The sequence below is a fragment of the Lynx canadensis genome, chromosome B3 (assembly GCF_007474595.2).
Source record: "Lynx canadensis isolate LIC74 chromosome B3, mLynCan4.pri.v2, whole genome shotgun sequence".
Classification (NCBI taxonomy): domain Eukaryota; kingdom Metazoa; phylum Chordata; class Mammalia; order Carnivora; family Felidae; genus Lynx; species Lynx canadensis.
In genome coordinates this window covers 48,950,752-48,969,254 of record NC_044308.2, presented here as the reverse complement: position 1 = coordinate 48,969,254, position 18,503 = coordinate 48,950,752, and the positions used below count along the sequence as shown (strand labels likewise).

Genomic DNA, 18,503 nt, shown 5'->3' with positions numbered 1-18,503 from the left:
TATAAAAACAGGGAGGGGGGAGAACTGGACAGCAACATGCAGAAGGTTGAAACTAGACCACTTTCTCACACCATTTACAAAAATAAACTCAAAATGGATAAAGGACCTAAATGTGAGACAGGAAACCATCAGAACCTTAGAGGAGAAAGCAGGAAAAGACCTCTCTGACCTCAGCCGTAGCAATCTCTTACTCGACACATCCCCAAAGGCAAGGGAATTAAAAGCAAAAGTGAATTACTGGGACCTTATGAAGATAAAAAGCTTCTGCACAGCAAAGGAAACAACCAACAAAACTAAAAGGCAACCAACGGAATGGGAAAAGATATTTGCAAATGACATATCGGACAAAGGGCTAGTATCTAAAATCTATAAAGAGCTCACCAAACTCCACACCCGAAAAACAAATAACCCAGTGAAGAAATGGGCAGAAAACATGAATAGACACTTCTCTAAAGAAGACATCCAGATGGCCAACAGGCACATGAAAAGATGTTCAGCGTCGCTCCTTATCAGGGAAATACAAATCAAAACCACACTCAGGTATCACCTCACGCCAGTCAGAGTGGCCAAAATGAACAAATCAGGAGACTATAGATGCTGGAGAGGATGTGGAGAAACGGGAACCCTCTTGCACTGTTGGTGGGAATGCAAATTGGTGCAGCCGCTCTGGAAAGCAGTGTGGAGGTTCCTCAGAAAATTAAAAATAGACCTACCCTATGACCCAGCAATAGCACTGCTAGGAATTTATCCAAGGGATACAGGAGTACTGATGCATAGGGGCACTTGTACCCCAATGTTTATAGCAGCACTCTCAACAATAGCCAAATTATGGAAAGAGCCTCAATGTCCATCAACTGATGAATGGATAAAGAAATTGTGGTATATATACACAATGGAGTACTATGTGGCAATGAGAAAAAATGAAATATGGCCTTTTGTAGCAACGTGGATGGAACTGGAGAGTGTGATGCTAAGTGAAATAAGCCATACAGAGAAAGACAGATACCACATGGTTTCACTCTTATGTGGATCCTGAGAAACTAAACAGGAACTCATGGGGGAGGGGAAGGAAAAAAAAAAAAAAAAAGAGGTTAGAGTGGGAGAGAGCCAAAGCATAAGAGACTCTTAAAAACTGAGAACAAACTGAGGGTTGATGGGGGGTGGGAGGGAGGGGAGGGTGGGTGATGGGTATTGAGGAGGGCACCTTTTGGGATGAGCACTGGGTGTTGTATGGAAACCAATTTGTCAATAAATTTCATATATATAAAAAATAAAAAAAAATAAAAAAATAAAAAAAAATAAAAAAAAATAAATAAAAAAAAAAAAAAACAGGGAGGGGGACAAACAGAAGAGACTCATAAATATGGAGAACTGAGGGTTACTGGAGGGGTTGTGGCGGGGGGGGGGAATGGGCTAAATGGGTAAGGGGCAATAAGGAATCTACTCCTGAAATCATTGTTGCACCATATGCTAACTAATTTGGATGTAAATTTTAAAAAATAAAAAATAAAATTAAAAAGATAATAATAAAGTATAAACCACAATACTCTGAAAAAATATGTTCATTATATTTTATACAGCATTATTTAAATGTTTTAGAGTGGAAGAATTTCCCAGTTATATAGTCACCAATGTTGCCAAAAATAGAAGACCTGGAAACACCATACAGAAATTTCCATTTTATAAAAATGCCAATCAAAACACTCCTTCTGGAACATTTCTTGGATTGTTAGTAATCTTGACATCAACTCCAAAAGATCAGAATGTACTTCTCAGATTTCCTAATTTCTCATAACAAACCAATATAGACTTACAGATGAGCCTAAACATTTTTGAAGCTGTTTTTATTTTCAATCCTACTCCTCTGTCTTTGAACATTGACTCCTTTTTGAAAACTTGTTCCCTTCTGCCGCTGCTTAAGTCCTTTATGCAGTCCACCAATAACCTACTATGTGCCAGGCCCTTTTCTGTGTAGTGACAACACAATTTTGAAGAAAGCTGCCCGAGTCCCATTTGTCATGGAGTTTATGTCTTAATGGATGGAGACAAACATGTAACTGAATCAAGTGGTGTTGAGTGACATATATAAAATCAAAGCAGGTAACAAAGAAGAAAGCAACAATCTGGTTGGGGCCATGAGGACAAGTGACTGCTATTTTACAGAAAGTGGTCACTAAAGTCCTTTGCACAAGGTGACACTTGAACCGTCTTAAAGGATAGGAGAGAGAGTCACGCAGATATGTGGAAGACTAGCTATTCCAGATCAAGGGAACAGCAAATATTCCTGAAGCAGGAACACACTTGACTGCTCCAAAGAGACCAGTGTGCCCACAGGATAGTGAGGGAGGGGGACAATGACAGAAAATAAGGTCAGAGTCCATCTCCCCACATATTCTTTCCGTATCCAATGATGATACCCCCTTCCCGATGTCTCTTGCATCCATCTCTCAGGTATAATATTAATTCAGGCCCTTACCATCCTTGTTTTGCTCACCAGAGACTGGCCAGTACAACACTGCCTGCACTGTAGGTGTTCTATAAATGTTTGGTGATAATGTACTTGAATTACCTTCTCCAGAACCTGTTGTCTTGGCTGGCTCCTCATCAAACATCTAATGAAATTTCTATCCCTGAATTTAGTTTTCTCTAGTATTCTAACTTCTTCTTTGAAACTTTACTGTGATAGGAAATGAAATTATATTCACACACAAACTTGACTAGACTACTTTTTAATTATAAGCTTAATTGGCACAAAGTTCACTGAAGATACACTTCACTTTTATACAATCTTATAAATAGAAAAATACATTGATGCAAAAAATGTTACTTCAATAGCAAATTCAAACAAGTGATTTCCCAAGAGAATACAGGTTATTTATTTCAATAATTAAAGATAGTTCCTGCATGTGCACTCTATCATGTATATGTTTAATTGTGTATTATAGATAAGGCCAATGGGATATATAGCTAATTGCTCATTTGGTTCTTGAAAAAGTGAAACATACAAATATTGTCTTCTTTTTAACTATATATAAAATGCTGCCTGATACGTAGCAGTAAAATTATAATTCACCTCACTGAAGTCTTACAGCAACTTTAAAAGGCACTGCTTGTGATTATGACCCTGCCCTTGTAATGTCTGAATCTTCGTCTCACTGAAATAACACAGTTCAAATGCACAGGACTCAATGACTTCTTCAGTATTTAAAAGAAGTCTTCATTTCAAGACTAGAAATATGTAAGATCTTAGTAACCACAGCTAGGTGTTTTAAAGGAGTGGTGGGAGGGAACTGGCAAAAAAACAGGATACTCAATAAAAAACTATTTGAAAATTACCATATAAAAGTTAATTACTTTCCATCATCACTGTATTTTTATCATTACAGTTCTTTCAAGCATTTGCCACCACAAAATACATTTACTTTTATTCTTTGTCTAAATTACAATGAGTGATATTTCTTCCTAAATAGCGACTAAGCTCTTTGGAACTTTTTATCTAATTTCTTTAAACCACTTTAATAAATAAGAATTTTCCCCTATTGACCTTTATAAACACCTGCCATAAGGCATATTTTAAAACTACCTTGAATTTGATATGAAGACTCTTAAGCATTACAGAGGAATCCATGAGCTTGGCAAGACCCAGCAAGTGCAATAAATGCCTGTGATCTCAATAAAAAATACAGGCTATAGAAAGCTTCATTTTTCTTATATTCAGCTATAGTATAACTGCTTAAATACAAACATCTTTTATCTACCAAATAGCAAACAAACATTTTATGTAATTAAAAACTAATTCCTTCAATTCCACCAATGTAAAAAATAAAACAAATTGCAAATATCAATGACATAAAGCATGATGGTGAGACAAAAGATTAGTAGTTCATAAGCTAATTAAAACTACTGTCTGAGGATGCCAGACCAACATTATAAATATGAAGACAAAGAAGCTAAATGTTTACTTATCACAAATAACTTCAGCATAAGCACCAGCTATGTCCAAATGTGGCCAGCACATAAGCCAAATATAAATGCACAGGTCACAGTGAAATAAAGCCATAAAAATCTAATTCCCTGATCCTTCGATCAACCCTTCAGAGCAGTGGGAATATAGCAGGGAGCTAGAAGCCCCACTTCAGTTGCTCATGCTATATTAAGACACCCCCGACCTCATCCCCAATTCCTTACCTACCAAGAGTCAAAGCGAGTGTATAACTGGTCAATCCAGTTTATCCAGAGTCTATAGACATAACCATAATTTATCCTATATTCATTTTAAAGATAATATTTATATAAATACTCACAGATATTGAACTGACATTTGTATATATTGTTAGTTAACATTCAAGTGGTTTAGATGGCATTTTACAAGGTCACCTAGAGTACAAGTATGGTTTTTAAAATTTGGATTGTTTTATAATTGTACCTAAGATTTTAAGAGTTGGACTCTGGACTGATGTATGTTAAGGCAGGTGATGGCATCTTTAGTCATTCTACTTAATAAATGTACTTTTCTGTAACCACAGAATCCTCAATTCTTGAATGATCTACTGTCATGGGCTAAAGTTTTATAAGGCACTTTTAGCAATGTGAAACATTCTCACAACTCTCAGGCTGAATCTTAAATATTTACAAAGCTGCAGCAAATTAATTTTGAAACCAGATGCTTTAATTGACAGCTCTAATTGGGACGGTGAGAAGCAGTTTGTACACGTCGGTTCATCTCTCTCTGTGCCATGTATTACACACAGAGAAGATCACAGACCCTTGAGTTATTGTGTAGCTCACTGGACTCTTCAACAGCCACATATCCCCTTCTCCTTTTCTTCATTCAAGTGATCTGTGGAGGTGTGACCATTGGATCGTACCACTCCTTCAGGAATCCAGGATTTGTCTACACACCGTTCCATTCGCTTCATTATCAGGTCCAGGAGCATCTCGATTGCTTGGTTTATGTTTGTCCCGTTGGCAGCACTAGTTTCAAAGTAGGGGATTCTGCAAGACAGAGACAATTCAGGTAAAAACATGTGTAGGGAAAAGAAAGTGGCCTTTGCCCTTTATAATTCAACTTCAAAAGTAAGTGGAGCATAAATATACAAGAAAATAAAAATGCTTTACCACAACAGAGTACATAAAAAAGCAAAAGAAGACAATAATATAATTAACACTGAATTCCTAACAGAGAAAAACCTCTGGAAATTTTTATTCACATTTCACAGATGATTTTTTTTTATGTTTATTTTTGAGAGAGAGAGAGAGAGAGAGAGAGAGAGAGAAGACAGAGTGCGAGTGGGGGTGGGGCAGAGATAGAGGGAGACACAGCACGTGAAGCAGGCTCCAGACTGAGCTGTCAGCACAGAGCCTGACACGGGACTCGAACCCATGAATTGTGAGATCATGACTTGAGCCAAAGTCAGACACTCAACTGACTGAGCCACCTAGGTGTCCCCCACCCCCCATTTCACAGATGATTAAACACAGGCTCAGAAAGATGAAGTAATTTTCCCAGTTTCATAAAAATACAAAGTAGAAGAGCCAGGATTTGAATCCACAGCTGCTTGATTCCAGTGAAACCAACTCAACCATTATGTTCTACTGGTTCCAAACTCATCTGCTTTGTATGAGGATTTCCAAAACAAATCCCTTCTACTGCATGCTGCACATGCACTGACAGTAGAGAAAAATGCACGCTCTCTGGCTGTGTTTGTCAAAGGCTTTGCCACTTGTCAATTCTAGCCTGTATTCTCTGATCATAAACTTGAAGACATTCCGATTTCTACATCATCTCAGAGTTTCTCAAGGACATCAGTCTTTGGTTACCCAAGGACCTGTGATATATGTGAAATTTTTAAATAATTCACAAAACATAGTTTCAAAACTATTAAGACTGCTTCTCATATAATCTTGAGAAATGAGTCTTCTTTTTTCTTTTTTTATTTCTTTTTTAAATTTACATCCAAGTTAGTTAGCATATAGTGCAACAATGATTTTAGGAGTAGATTCCTTAATGCCCCTTATCCATTTAGCCCATCCCTCCTCCCACAATCCCTCCAGTAACTCTCTGTTCTCCATATTTAAGAGTTTCTTATGTTTTGTCCCCCTTCCTGTTTTTGTATTATTTTTGCGTCCCTTCCCTTATGTTCATCTGTTTTGTAACTTAAAATCCTCATATGAGTGAAGTCACCTATTTGTCTTTCTCTGATTTTGCTTAGCATAATAACCTCTAGTTCCATCCAGGTAGTTGCAAATGGCAATATTTCATTCTTTTTGATTGCCAAGTAATATTCCCTTATATATATACAACACATCTTCTTCATCCATCCATCGACGGACATTTGGGCTCTTTCCATACTTTGGCCATTGTTGATAGTACTGCTATAAACTTTGGGGTGCATGTGCCCCTTTGAAATAGCACACCTGCATTCCTTGGATAAATACCTAGTAGTGCAATTGCTGCGTTGTAGGGTAGTTCTATTTTTAATTTTTTGAGGAACCTCCATACTGTTTTCCAGAGTGACTGCACCAGTTTGCATTCCCACCAGCAGTGCAAAAGAGATCCTCTTTCTCCGCATCCTCGCCAACATCTGTTGTTGCCTGAGTTGTTACTGTTAGCCATTCTGACAGGTGTGAGGTGGTATCTCATTGTGGTTTTGATTTGTATTTCCCTGATGAGGAGTAATGTTGAGCATGTTTTCACGTGTCAGTTGGCCATGTGGATGTCTTCTTTGGAGAAGTGTCTATTCATGTCTTTTGCCCAGAGAAATGAGTCTTCTCTCAGTGGCCACCTTTTATACACTTGAGTTAGTTCTTGAAACAGGATTAATCAACTGCCAAATTCTTCCTGCTTCTTAGTAAAGCCATGAAAACAGTGATAAAACTGTATTTCCTCAAACTATCGATTCCATTTCCGCCATTTAGTAAGGAATCTGACCAAAATGCTCTGAGATATAACAACTGCAAAAGAAAGTTGTTTGAGCACCTCTGTGGGTATTGCAATTGAGTCTAGTTAAATGTTCCTTACATTTATAGGGACTTTACAATTCTCCATCAGTATTACTTTTTTTGGAGAATAGCTTTGTTTTCCTGTGTTCTCCTAGTATGTTAATACCACATCAGTGACTCTGATTACAATTTCAGTTCCTCTTTTGTTATTTCTTGGCTAGGAGCAGCTTCCACCTGAGAGCTTTTATAAATATATATATTTTTAAACTTCCTAGTGCTTTTACATCAAAAATCAAAAGAAGACAATAAAATAATTGACACTGAATTCCTAACAGAGAAAAACCTCTGGAAATTTTTATTCACATTTCACAGATGATTAAACCGAGGCTCAGAAAGGTGAAGTCATTTTCCAAGTTTCATAAAGATACAAAGTAGCAGAGCCAGGATTTGAATCCACAGCTGTGTGATTCCAGCTTGATTCCAGTTCTTCTCACAGCTGCTTTGCTTCTCATGTCACTAAGATGCCATAGTGGGGGAGGGGGGAAGTGCCTGGGTGGCTCAGTTGGCTAAGCATCTGACAACTCTTCACCTTGGCTCAGGTCATGATCTCACCATCCTGAGATCTGAGATCGAGCCTGCATGGGCTCCTTGGAGGGGCTTCTCTGTCCCTCTCCCCAAGTCCCTCCCCTCCCCCTCTCCCTCTTCCCCACCTCCACCACTGCCCTCGCAATGTTGCATGTACCCCCTCTCTATTAAAAAAAAAGGCAGCAGCAGTACAGTAGGGGGTACATGTATAGGAATGGAAGGCTATTTCTCCATATGATTCCTCATGAGGCTGTCTTGTTATCTGCACACTTCCTGTAGGAGCTGATAGGACTTGCAACGGGACCTCTGCACTTCTCTCCTGCTCCAAGCTAGCTCTTAAAAACTCATTGAGGAACTCTCCAATGAACATTTATCCATCCATCTGTGAGTACTACGAGACACAGTTGCTCTACTGATTCAACCATGTCCATGTTCATACCCCTCTGTATCCTGATGCTAACATACCTTAATCAGGAAACAGTATGCTGGGCAAATTACATGCTCTTAGTGTTTTTAAACCTGCCTGGCAACACCTTTGGTTACTGTCAGTCTTCTTAATTCCATCTTCATCTGTTGCCTTATCCATAAAATGAAGATAATGCGTCTCTCTTTCCCACTCCCCTGGTCACATGCAATATTTGATGACCAAGTGGGAGGAGTGCATCCTTTGTGGGGATTCAACAAATATTTATTTATTGAGCACTTATGTTATTGAGCTGAATCACGGGGACAGTGTGTGATGCTGCCATTGTTGTAAGAATGGAATTTAGGTTGAGAATTCTCAAAATTTAAATATTTACATTTTCTTCATCATGCTTTTTCTTAACTACACCATGAAGAATTATTTAATGTCTACAGAAAATTTCTCATACTTAAAAGAAGGCTTGGGGCACCTGGGTGGCTCAGTCGGTTGGGCGTCCGACTTCAGCTCAGGTCATGATCTCACAATACGTGAGTTCGAGCCCCACGTCGGGCTCTGTGTTGACAGCTCAGAACCTGGAGCCTGCTTCAGATTCTGTGTCTCCCTCTCTCTCTGCCCCTCCCCTGCTCATGCTCTGTCTCTCTCTGTCTCAAAAATAAATAAAAACATCAAAAAAATTTAAAAAAAAAATAAAAGAAGGCTTAATCATTCTAGCACCATTCAGAAATATACTGTTTCATGGAAAAGCAACTGAAAAATTCATCATTCCCCCCAAGAATAATGAGCTGAAATTGGAAATACAAAAAGAGAAAAAGAGAGAGAGAGAGGAGGAGGAGGACGAGGAGGAGGAGGGGGAGGGAGGGAGGGAGGGAGGGAAAGAAACAAAGAAGGGGGAAATAAAACTGGTTGAACAGAAGAACTTTCTTGTCATCATAATGCACATCTAATTTTTTGAAATCCCCTCAAAATCCAATGTAAATAGCTTTCAAACTCAGGTCCTGAGCTCCAATGAATTCAACTGAATCTATTAAGCTGTTTCTACTTTCCACAGTTTTTCCCTCTTGCTCCTGAAAATTGCTTCACAGTTATTTTTGAGGCATACATGAAAATCATAGTTGAAAATACTTTTAAGAACTATAAAATCTATGCATGGAAGTTACAAACATCCTTGACAATGGTTAGGAGCCATAACCTCTGAAGCCAGCCTGCCTGGATTCGAATCCTAGTACAACCTCTTACCAACTATGGAACCCTGACAAGCCATTAAACTCTGTGCCTTATTTGCTTCATCCATAAAACTAAACACTATCAGCATTGTCTTATAAGGATTAAATGAGTTAACATTTAAAGCATCTATATCATAATCTGACACACAAGAAATGTGTCATTTTTGATATATGTGTCACTGATAAATGTTTCTTATTTCTAAGGCAGAAATAGGTTAGGTTACAAAAGTTTGTTTGTAATTTTGTTGTTTAACACTAAGAACATATCATCCCATAGAAACACTGTCACTGAGTCATGAGACAGTCATAACTCCAAGAGACCTGAGCAGCATTATCAACATTAAACTCTCAAACTATCTTAAAACTACTGATTTAATCCACAATGTACCTGATCTACAGAACTACCCTAAATCCTAGTACCTGGGACCATGTTATGCTTCCTTCCTACATCAGGGATGGCTCACTCGGATCCATCCTTGCCGGAGTTCTTCATGCCCCAAAGCATCTGCCTACCTTGAGCCCTCATCAGATCCCTAATTCCCCCAAGTGATCTTCACCAAATGCAGAGAGAACTGGACTTTATTTCACTGATTAATACTAAGGTAGAAATGATTGATGCCTCTAGCAGATCAATAAGCTATTGTCTAATATGGTTGCTAACTTAAATATTTAATTGGTAGAACTTCAAGTTATATGAATTAGGTTACAAACTTTCAAGTCACTCATGTTGATATAGTACATCTTTTAATAAGATGTACTTTAAATTTTAATTCCAAATTCAAGCAACAACATCTCAGTCAAGTATATTTTCTTGCCATTTGTGAAGCTCCAGGTCATGGGACCAGGAGTCTGATTAACAACCTTAATCTTTAGACTAATCATTCAGAGACTTCCTTAGAAGACTCTGGGGCAATGCGGTTTTTGTTTCTACAGGAATAAATGACTGCTAAAATTCACTCCTCTCTGCTCTCTGATAGTTACGCTGCCAGAGAAGCAAATGAGATCCACAGAGAAGACCCTGAAATAAGACTATCTTTCCCCAATAAGTGATGCTCCAGAAACAGAAATGTGTCTTTGAGTTCACATTTGAAAACTGGACTGTCTTGCTTGTCCTAAGGGCAAAGATGAATCTAGTGGATGCAGTCAGTACTATTTTTATGTCCGCATCTTCTTGATGTTCACTTCTAGAAGGCATTCAGGCTACATTATCCAAACACTTCTCCCTATCTGTAAAGAGGATAACCGTGGTTCATGGGGTCATTGCGGTAAGGAGAAATTGAGATAATACATGTAAAGGGCTTACTTAGCACAAGCCTAGAATCCAAAAAGTGCTCAATAAATGATGATCTAATGGGTTTTTTCTTCTCTAAGAATAATACTCTGCTTTTCCAAAAACTTATTAGGCAAAAAATTTTAAAAATTACCTTAAATTCAAGAGGATCAATTACCCTTTTAACCACAGAAATAGTGATATTGTCCCTTCTCTCCACATGGTGGTGCTAATGTAGCATTACTAGAGGCAGTATTACCAAACTTGTGAAAAAACCCTGTGCAGCTACCTGTGATATCAGTCCAAAAATAACCTCTGAATAGTCATTTGGAATGCATGCAGAATCCAATTTTGGTATATTTTTTAAAAGAAATAGATTAATCACAAATTTTAAAATAAATAAAATGAGCAAAATGGCTAACTACTTCAAATCAATGAGGGAGGGTATTATGATCATTTACAGTTGTTCACCAGGATATCAAGATCCTGCTCATGCCATAGGTCAGGATCCACATCAGGCTGGTTTCCTTTCTACTACTTATTTCCACAAAACTACAAGACCCTAGATTACAGTTAGAGGTTGTCAAAAATGAAAGCAAGTATATTTGAGGCTTCTGTCAAATGGTTCTAGTTATTTGGCTCCAGTACGGATCCAGATATTATGGAGAAATTTTTTACTAAATTACATAATTAGTCTCACTACTTTTCAAAGTCTGTTGAATGCTAAATGAACAACCATGTATAAGAAAGGGCTGGTTTATGGACTGTTTCAAACTAGGAGGTTGTGCCAAATAAAATCTAGATCCTGTAATGAGTTGTGTGGGGTTCTGAAAAAGTTTGCACGTTTAGTTTCAGCTTATGTGTGTGGTTTTAAACATGCCCAATAATACATCATTATTTCTTGTATAAAGGAAGGATGTCATGAAGTATGCAAAGAATCAAATTATTTGAGATCAAGCTATTCATACCACATTTCATCTAGTTCAACGCACAAAGGACACTAAGTATGCTCCTGAGCTAAGCCACTTGAACCCCAGAAATAGCCTGTACTCAATAATGCTGTAAATAAATGTTTTTAACACATCCTTTAATCCAGAAACTCTTGAGCAACTTTCTCATCAATAGCTCACAGCCTCCAGTGGGGAAAAAGTTGTCTTAAATTTGCTGCCTTTAAGGAAGTAGATCTTAAAAGTTCTCATCAGATGAAAAAAATTGTAATGATATGTGGTGATGGATGTTAACTTATTGTGGTGATCATTTTGCAACACATGTATCAAATCATCCCATTGTACACCTAAAACTAATACAATATTATATGTCAGTTATTACTCAATTTAAACAAATTGCTACCCGTTCCTCTGTACGACACATGAAATATGTACATTGAATTTTCACTCCTTCCTTGTAGTCACATTTTTTTCTATTTCTTTCAACTCTGAATCATGAACAAAAGGGTTGTAATGACCACCAACTAACCTTGTGAAAAAAGAAGAGTCTGGGAGGGTATTTGGATGCAGCCATTTTTACTCACAAAGTCCTTGCCTGCCCACTTGTGGTGGATACTCTCTCAGTACCAACCCCAGTGTCCCTTCCCAGTCTATACCACAGCTGATTTAATCAACTGTGAAAGAAAAACATTCCTCTCTAAAACATGGATTTTCCAATGATGCGTCATTGAGCACATTTCCCTCACCCATCCATGGTACAGTAGACAACTGCTTCACTTTCTGTGCATAATGATTTGTCCAACTATACTGTCAAGGAAAATATCCACCAGCATGCACGTCTGATAGTAACTTGACATCCACGCCAGTGGTTCTCAAAGTGCTGTCTTCAGCCACCTGCAGGAGCAGCATCCGGGGATCGGAAACAAATTTCTGGGTTCCACCCCGGATCTACTGAAACAGAAACTCCTTGTGGGGGGTGCCTGGGTGGCTTAGTCTGTTAAGCATCCGACTTCAGCTTACATCATGACCTCAGAGTTCCTGAGTCCAAGCCCAGCATCAGGCTGTCAATGCAGAGCCCACTAGGGACCCTCTGTCCCCTGTTCTCTCTGCCCCTCCCCCGCGTGTGTGTCCGTGTGTGTGTGCGTTATGTGTGTGTGTGTGTGTGTGTGTGTGCGCACGCACAAACTCTGTCTCCCTCTCTCTCTCTCTAGCTCTCCCTCTCTCAAAAATAAAAAAATATATATATATTAAAAAATAAAATAAAGAAACTCCTTGGGACCCAGCATTCAGGTGATTCTGAACTGCACTATACTAAGGCTTGAAATCCCATAGTATCACCTCAAAGAGAATGTTGCCAATACTGGATTCTGCTTCCTCTTCTAACATATTTGACTTTGTAGCTATTTTTTAAAGTGTTTCAGCAACTGTAGACTGTAGTTGTTTTGACTGGCAGCAGTACAAGTTTGAGCAAACCTGCTTTACTCTTTTCTCTGATTGCATTGACAATTTTATTCAGTATAACATACTAGAAAGTATTATTTTGCACTTGTTCTAGACAAACCTAAATATTATAGGGAATTACAGGTAAATGGATTATTAATCTACTAAAAACAAAACTTCTGATATTCTTCATCATGCATTCGATTCACCCTTTCCATTTTTGGCTACCCCATGAAATCCTTATTCTCAGATCTACTGTCCTCGCAGACACAGACTTATGTTCCATATTTGTACTGTAACATGGTCTTTATTACGTTTTCAAAGTTTTTCTAAGACAAAGTCTTTCTCAAAATTCATGTATATTTAAGAGAACCATTTGTGAGCCAATGATCCATTTTCAGGAACTGGGGAGAAAAGGTAGCACAATAGGAACAGAAAATGCAAATTTATCAAATATACAAACAGTATCAAGATGTATCATAAACTGTACCCTATTTTATGACTTTTAGCATAGAGATAAACTGACCAACATAGCCCTTTAGTACATGTACAGCCAATGAAAATGTTAAGGATTAAAAATGAAAAAAAGATTCTGTGAAAATAATCATTAAACTTAGATGTCAAATTTATGAAATGCATATGCACTAAACTGTTTCATTATAGCTCCTCCTGAAATTGCGAAAAAGCCTACAGAACTACATTTCATGCTTCCTAATTCCTAAGAAAATTTTGTTTCCATTCCTTTCCATTCTTCTCCAATAGATTCCATAATCTTATGTGCTAATCCCTCCTCTCATTTTAACTTTATTCAGAAACTTTAGATTGAGCCCCTCTTATGAAGTACTCCCCAGAGCTTGTGAGCTGGACACAGATGAAAGACAATCCCTGTCTCCCTACAATCCCAGATTCCCCCTACAGACAGAAGGCAATGTTGGGCTCTTTGATACCAGGGAGGATGTGGAATCCTGAGAACCAGAACAGAGGAAATAAACAAAAGGCTGAAAAAGCCCAGAGGGGGGAGAAGTCAATCCTGGCTCCACTCCAGTACTTGAGAACATACTTGTTGGATCTAGCTAGCTCCCCTAGATGCCCTACCTCTTTTGGCTTCATTCACATACTTCTCAAGAGCATGGTCTAGGTCCATGGTTTCCATTGCTTCATCACTCACTTCCTCCTCACCTACTTGCAACATAGCTCCCAGGTCCCAGTTTCGACACTTCAGTATTCTCATTGGTATCTGGCCCTCCCCCTTTCCTTTGCACTACATTCATTACAGGAGTGCCTCTCAAGAATAGATGAGCATATCAGAATCTCCTGTGGGGCTCTGCCAGCCTCCACCTCAGAATCACTACTCCAGACCAAGTGTGTCAGAAGCTCAGAGGTGAGGCCCAGATCTGAGTATTTGTTAATAGCACCAGAGGTACTTTTAACATGACAATCAAGTGGAGAGCTTTTAAAAGACATCAATGTCCAGGCCCCTGCCTGTGGTGGTTTTGTAACAGGTCAACTTGGTTAGGCTGAACATTCCCCAGAATTTCCTTTCTAGTTAGGGTACATCACAGGAGAGATTTGGGGGATATTGGGGGGTGGAAGTAAAGCAGCCGCCACTCCGTAGCTCTCATACATTGTTGCTCACCTTCTGGCTCATCTCGTTGGCATAAATAAACCAGCAAACACACCTCTACCTGCTCCACATTCCCCAAGATCCTCTCAGTTTCTCCAGCTCCTGGGCCGAGTGTGCCTAGCTCTGTGCCAAAGGTCCCTGGCTTCTCTAAGCTATCCACACCATCCAGGCCAGAGGCAGCAAGTACTGACATGGGTTTCATGTGTCATTATGGGTCCCAGATGGTGTTTCCTGGTGCTCTCTCTCATCTTAGACCCACCTTCCCTTCCTGACTTCCTGTCCTGTGGACTTCAAGCTTCAGCATCAGAAACACTTTACAGAAACTGTTTAACCAGCTCCCACAAATCCCTGTAACAAATTTTTTTAGGTATAATTTTCTTTGATTGAATCTTGCCTAATAAACTGCTCCAGGCCAATTATTTCAGAAGCTCAGAGGTAAGGCCCAGACACAAGCATTTGTTAAAAGCTCCTCAGATTTTTTTTTTTTTTTTTGTATCTAAATAAAGATTTTGAGAGAGAAAGAGCATGCACACAGGAAGAGGGGAAGGGCAGAGAGAAAGGATCCCAAGCAAGCTTTTTGCCAGCAGTGCTGAGCCCAACGTAGGGACTGAACTCACAAACCCATGAGATCATGACCTAAGCCAAAACCAAGACTCAGGACACTTAACTGACTGAGCGAACACAGATGCCTGGCTCCTCAGGTGATTCTAACACAGTTAAGCACCATCTATCCTACAGTGAAAACCTCCACACCCTACTGCAAATCTGTGCCAGGGTAAGCTAATATAGTTGATGGGAATACACACAGCTCCTCAGCCCCACCCTGCCTTGCCCCACCCCTAGAATTGAGAAAGACTTAAAATCCTGCTCTGCCCCACCCTGTCTCTAGTCTTTCCTCCCTCCATTTCACCACACCCATCCACCACCCTAGACTGATATAGACAAGTACTTATCACATCCCTCCACATTCAAAGGCTTTCAGCAACTTCCTGTCCCCCAGGAGATTAAGTCTACTCTCCTTATCTGGTATTCAAAACTGTCCCCAGACTCTGGCTTCTTCCCGCCTGGCCAAACTATCCTTCTACTCCGTTCCCAATGTGAACCCTATCCTCCAGTGTTTTCTGGTCCTCCATCAATCCAAGGAAGAACAAAGCAGTTGTCACAAGATAAAAAAAGAAAATGCCTCCTCTGGCCTCCTTGGATTCTGCCTAACAACCAGGACCAGTAGCATCTCCTGCACACCACACCACCTCTCTCTCTAACCTCCCTTCCTTCTCAACTCCACTTGCTGCCTCCTGCTTACATTAAGGGTAATTAATGCATATACATTTGAGTTCTCATTGTATTAGAGGTAGAAACAAAGCAGAGCACAAATTCCTTTGTAGAGGTGCCCTGACATTTTTAACAAGTGGAGGCTAACCCCTTCTTTCATGGCCAATTAATGCTGTTGCTACTGTGATCCTATTCCAGAGCTCAAGGAAGACAGTATTTAGATTATTCTCTACAACAAAACCACAACCTAAACCAAGGGGATCCTCACACTCCTCTCCCAGCATAGAAATTTCAAAGCCAATAGGCCTGCTTGTATTCTGGGGCTCTCTACGGCAGCACATGAACTGGCTTTGCAATTTTTTTGCTGAATAGAGATAATTATCCCATGCATCTCCTACTTGCATCTTGGGAAAGCAGCCTTATAGAATTAGGGCATTTGCACTCAAATGTGTCTTTCTTCAAACACCATGAGATTGAGAAAATGGTACTGAAAGAGTAAATTAAAGCCCTCACCCGGTGTTTTTCCTATGGTTTCACATATTAATATGCAAAGTAGGTATTTATACCTCCCAAGGCTTACATCCGAGTGTGCTGATTTTTTGCTTTTGTATTTTCTATTACCCATTCATGTGCTAATGTTTGAATTGGAAATTCACACTTGGAATTTGAATTGGAAATGTTTTCTCTAGATTTCTCCACAGAAACACTCACCCATATTTCTCTGCAAGTCCTCTTGCTTCTTCCTCTTTTACTACTCTCTGGTCTTCTAGATCACTCTTATTTCCACATAACACTATATCTGGGTTTTCACAATATGCATGCATTTGTAGCTGGCCTATAAGAAAAATTATTAAACGAAAGTAAGTGTACGGTCAATGGAAAATATATGCAAAAGTGCTTCAAAACTGTAAATGGATAGAGAGACATAAGGAAATGATATAATGCTTTCAAAAGCATTAACAACCTAATCAACAAAACCAAATGGATGGGACAGATATGTAAAACTTATCCTTAAGTTCATACCTCACCTTATTTAAATATCACAGAGGAGTGGGATAATTTGCTAACCTTCCAAAAGTATGTACGTGCATGTGGCAACCACGGGCATACACCCATGAGGCTATCTTTCTGTTGAAGGCCATTTGAAAAATACTTGGAAAATTTTAGTACTTATTGCTTTAAGATTAAGCTCTGTTTTTCCTATGGTTTCTTTCCATGCAACAACATTTTTAAGAGAACGGTCTTCATACAAACTAGCTTGTTTCTCTCTGAAATGTTTTTCACATTTTTCTATTATCCTAAAGCAGAATCGATTCAATTAAAATAAACAAGATACAAGATTAAGGGAGAGAAAATTTAGAATAAATAATAAATGATTCTGTCACCAGAACCAAGAGGAAGCAGGAGACTATAATTCTTATTCCACAGCTTTTATTTCTTTTCACCTGAAAACCCGTAAATAGGCATAATTTTAAAAAGCAATTAAACAAATCTTATTTCTTATTCGTCATACCCCATAATAAAATTAAAGCAGCCCAAACTTTCACATTAAGACATACCTCAAAGTTGGTATGGCCTATTTTTATCATGGTTAACCAGAACAGTGTTGACATTTTAGTTCCTCATTACAAAGTCATGTTCATTATATCTTATCAAGAGAAAATCTAGTTGGCAAGCATTCACTGATCATTAACATAGGCCAGATACTTGGTGCAGAATTTCAGAGCCCTGGCCTTTGCCTTCAAGGACAATCGGGCAACAAGGCCTATACAGGCAAAACCAAACTGTGTTTCCACTGACTGCCATGCCCTTTCTTTCCTCCAGGCTGGTACACATTCTGTCCCCATGTGCTTGAATACCCAGCCACAACCTTCCTTCCAGGAATCTTGACCATTCTTTTAAGACTTGACTCTCAGTTACCTCTACTGTGAAACCTTTCTGGTCTCCAGAGAGTCTCTGTGTTCTATTAACCCATGTGTCCAGTGTCATGATTACAAACATGAACTCAGAACAGACTGTGTCTAAGGTTGAATCCTGGCCCGCCATTTACTAGCTGTGTGACCCTGACCAAGTTGTTTCCCCATCTGTAAATGGTAATAATAATGGTACTTACTTCATAGGGTTAAGGTGTGGATTAAATGAGTTAATTCAGTGATTCTCCAAGAAAGGTCCACGGACCAGCAGCCTCACCATCACTAGGGAACTTACTACAAATGCAAATTCTCAGATCCCACCCCAGATCTACTGAAGCAGGAATGCTGGATCTGGAGCCCAGAATCCGTGTTTTCATAAGCCCTCTGGGTGATCCAGATGCACATTTGAGAACCACTAAGTTAATCTTTAAAGCATTTAGAAGTGCTAGGTGAGTATTACCAGTAATGATGTTTAATAGTGTTTATTTTGGAGACTCTGGTAAGTGTGATTATTGGCGATTTTTATTTCTTCCTGATTTTTCTACAAACACTGACTTACTTATATAAAAAGTAATCAATTCTTTTAAAAATCTCACTGAAGAAAAAGGCAAATACATAAAAACCTACTACAACCTACTATGCTAAAAATCCTCAAAGTAGTACAAAATAGAAGCTAAGAGGAAAAAAGTTTAATACAACTACAGTTATCACAGAAAATTTCATGGAGGCCATAATTTCCCAGATTTTAAAGAATAAGTAGAACTCCATTGGGGCGCCTGGGTGGCGCAGTCGGTTAAGCGTCCGACTTCAGCCAGGTCACGATCTCGCGGTCCGTGAGTTCGAGCCCCGCGTCAGGCTCTGGG

At 39.1% G+C, this 18,503-nt stretch overlaps 1 protein-coding gene across 5 annotated transcripts in view; it reads right to left on the bottom strand.

Annotated features, from left to right (window-relative positions):
• Nucleotides 1-2,496: 2,496 nt before the first annotated feature.
• RAB27A (RAB27A, member RAS oncogene family) overlaps nucleotides 2,497-18,503 on the bottom strand; it is a 77,423-nt gene continuing 61,416 nt past the window's right edge. For all 5 annotated transcript variants that reach the window (XM_030318141.2, XM_030318137.1, XM_030318139.1 and 2 more), the window contains 2 exons: nucleotides 16,439-16,562; nucleotides 2,497-4,995 (listed from right to left, as the gene is read on the bottom strand). In XM_030318141.2, the coding sequence (XP_030174001.1) occupies nucleotides 4,797-4,995; nucleotides 16,439-16,562 (323 nt within the window). In that variant the 3' untranslated portion in view covers nucleotides 2,497-4,796. The remainder of the gene's footprint in view (nucleotides 4,996-16,438; nucleotides 16,563-18,503) is intronic.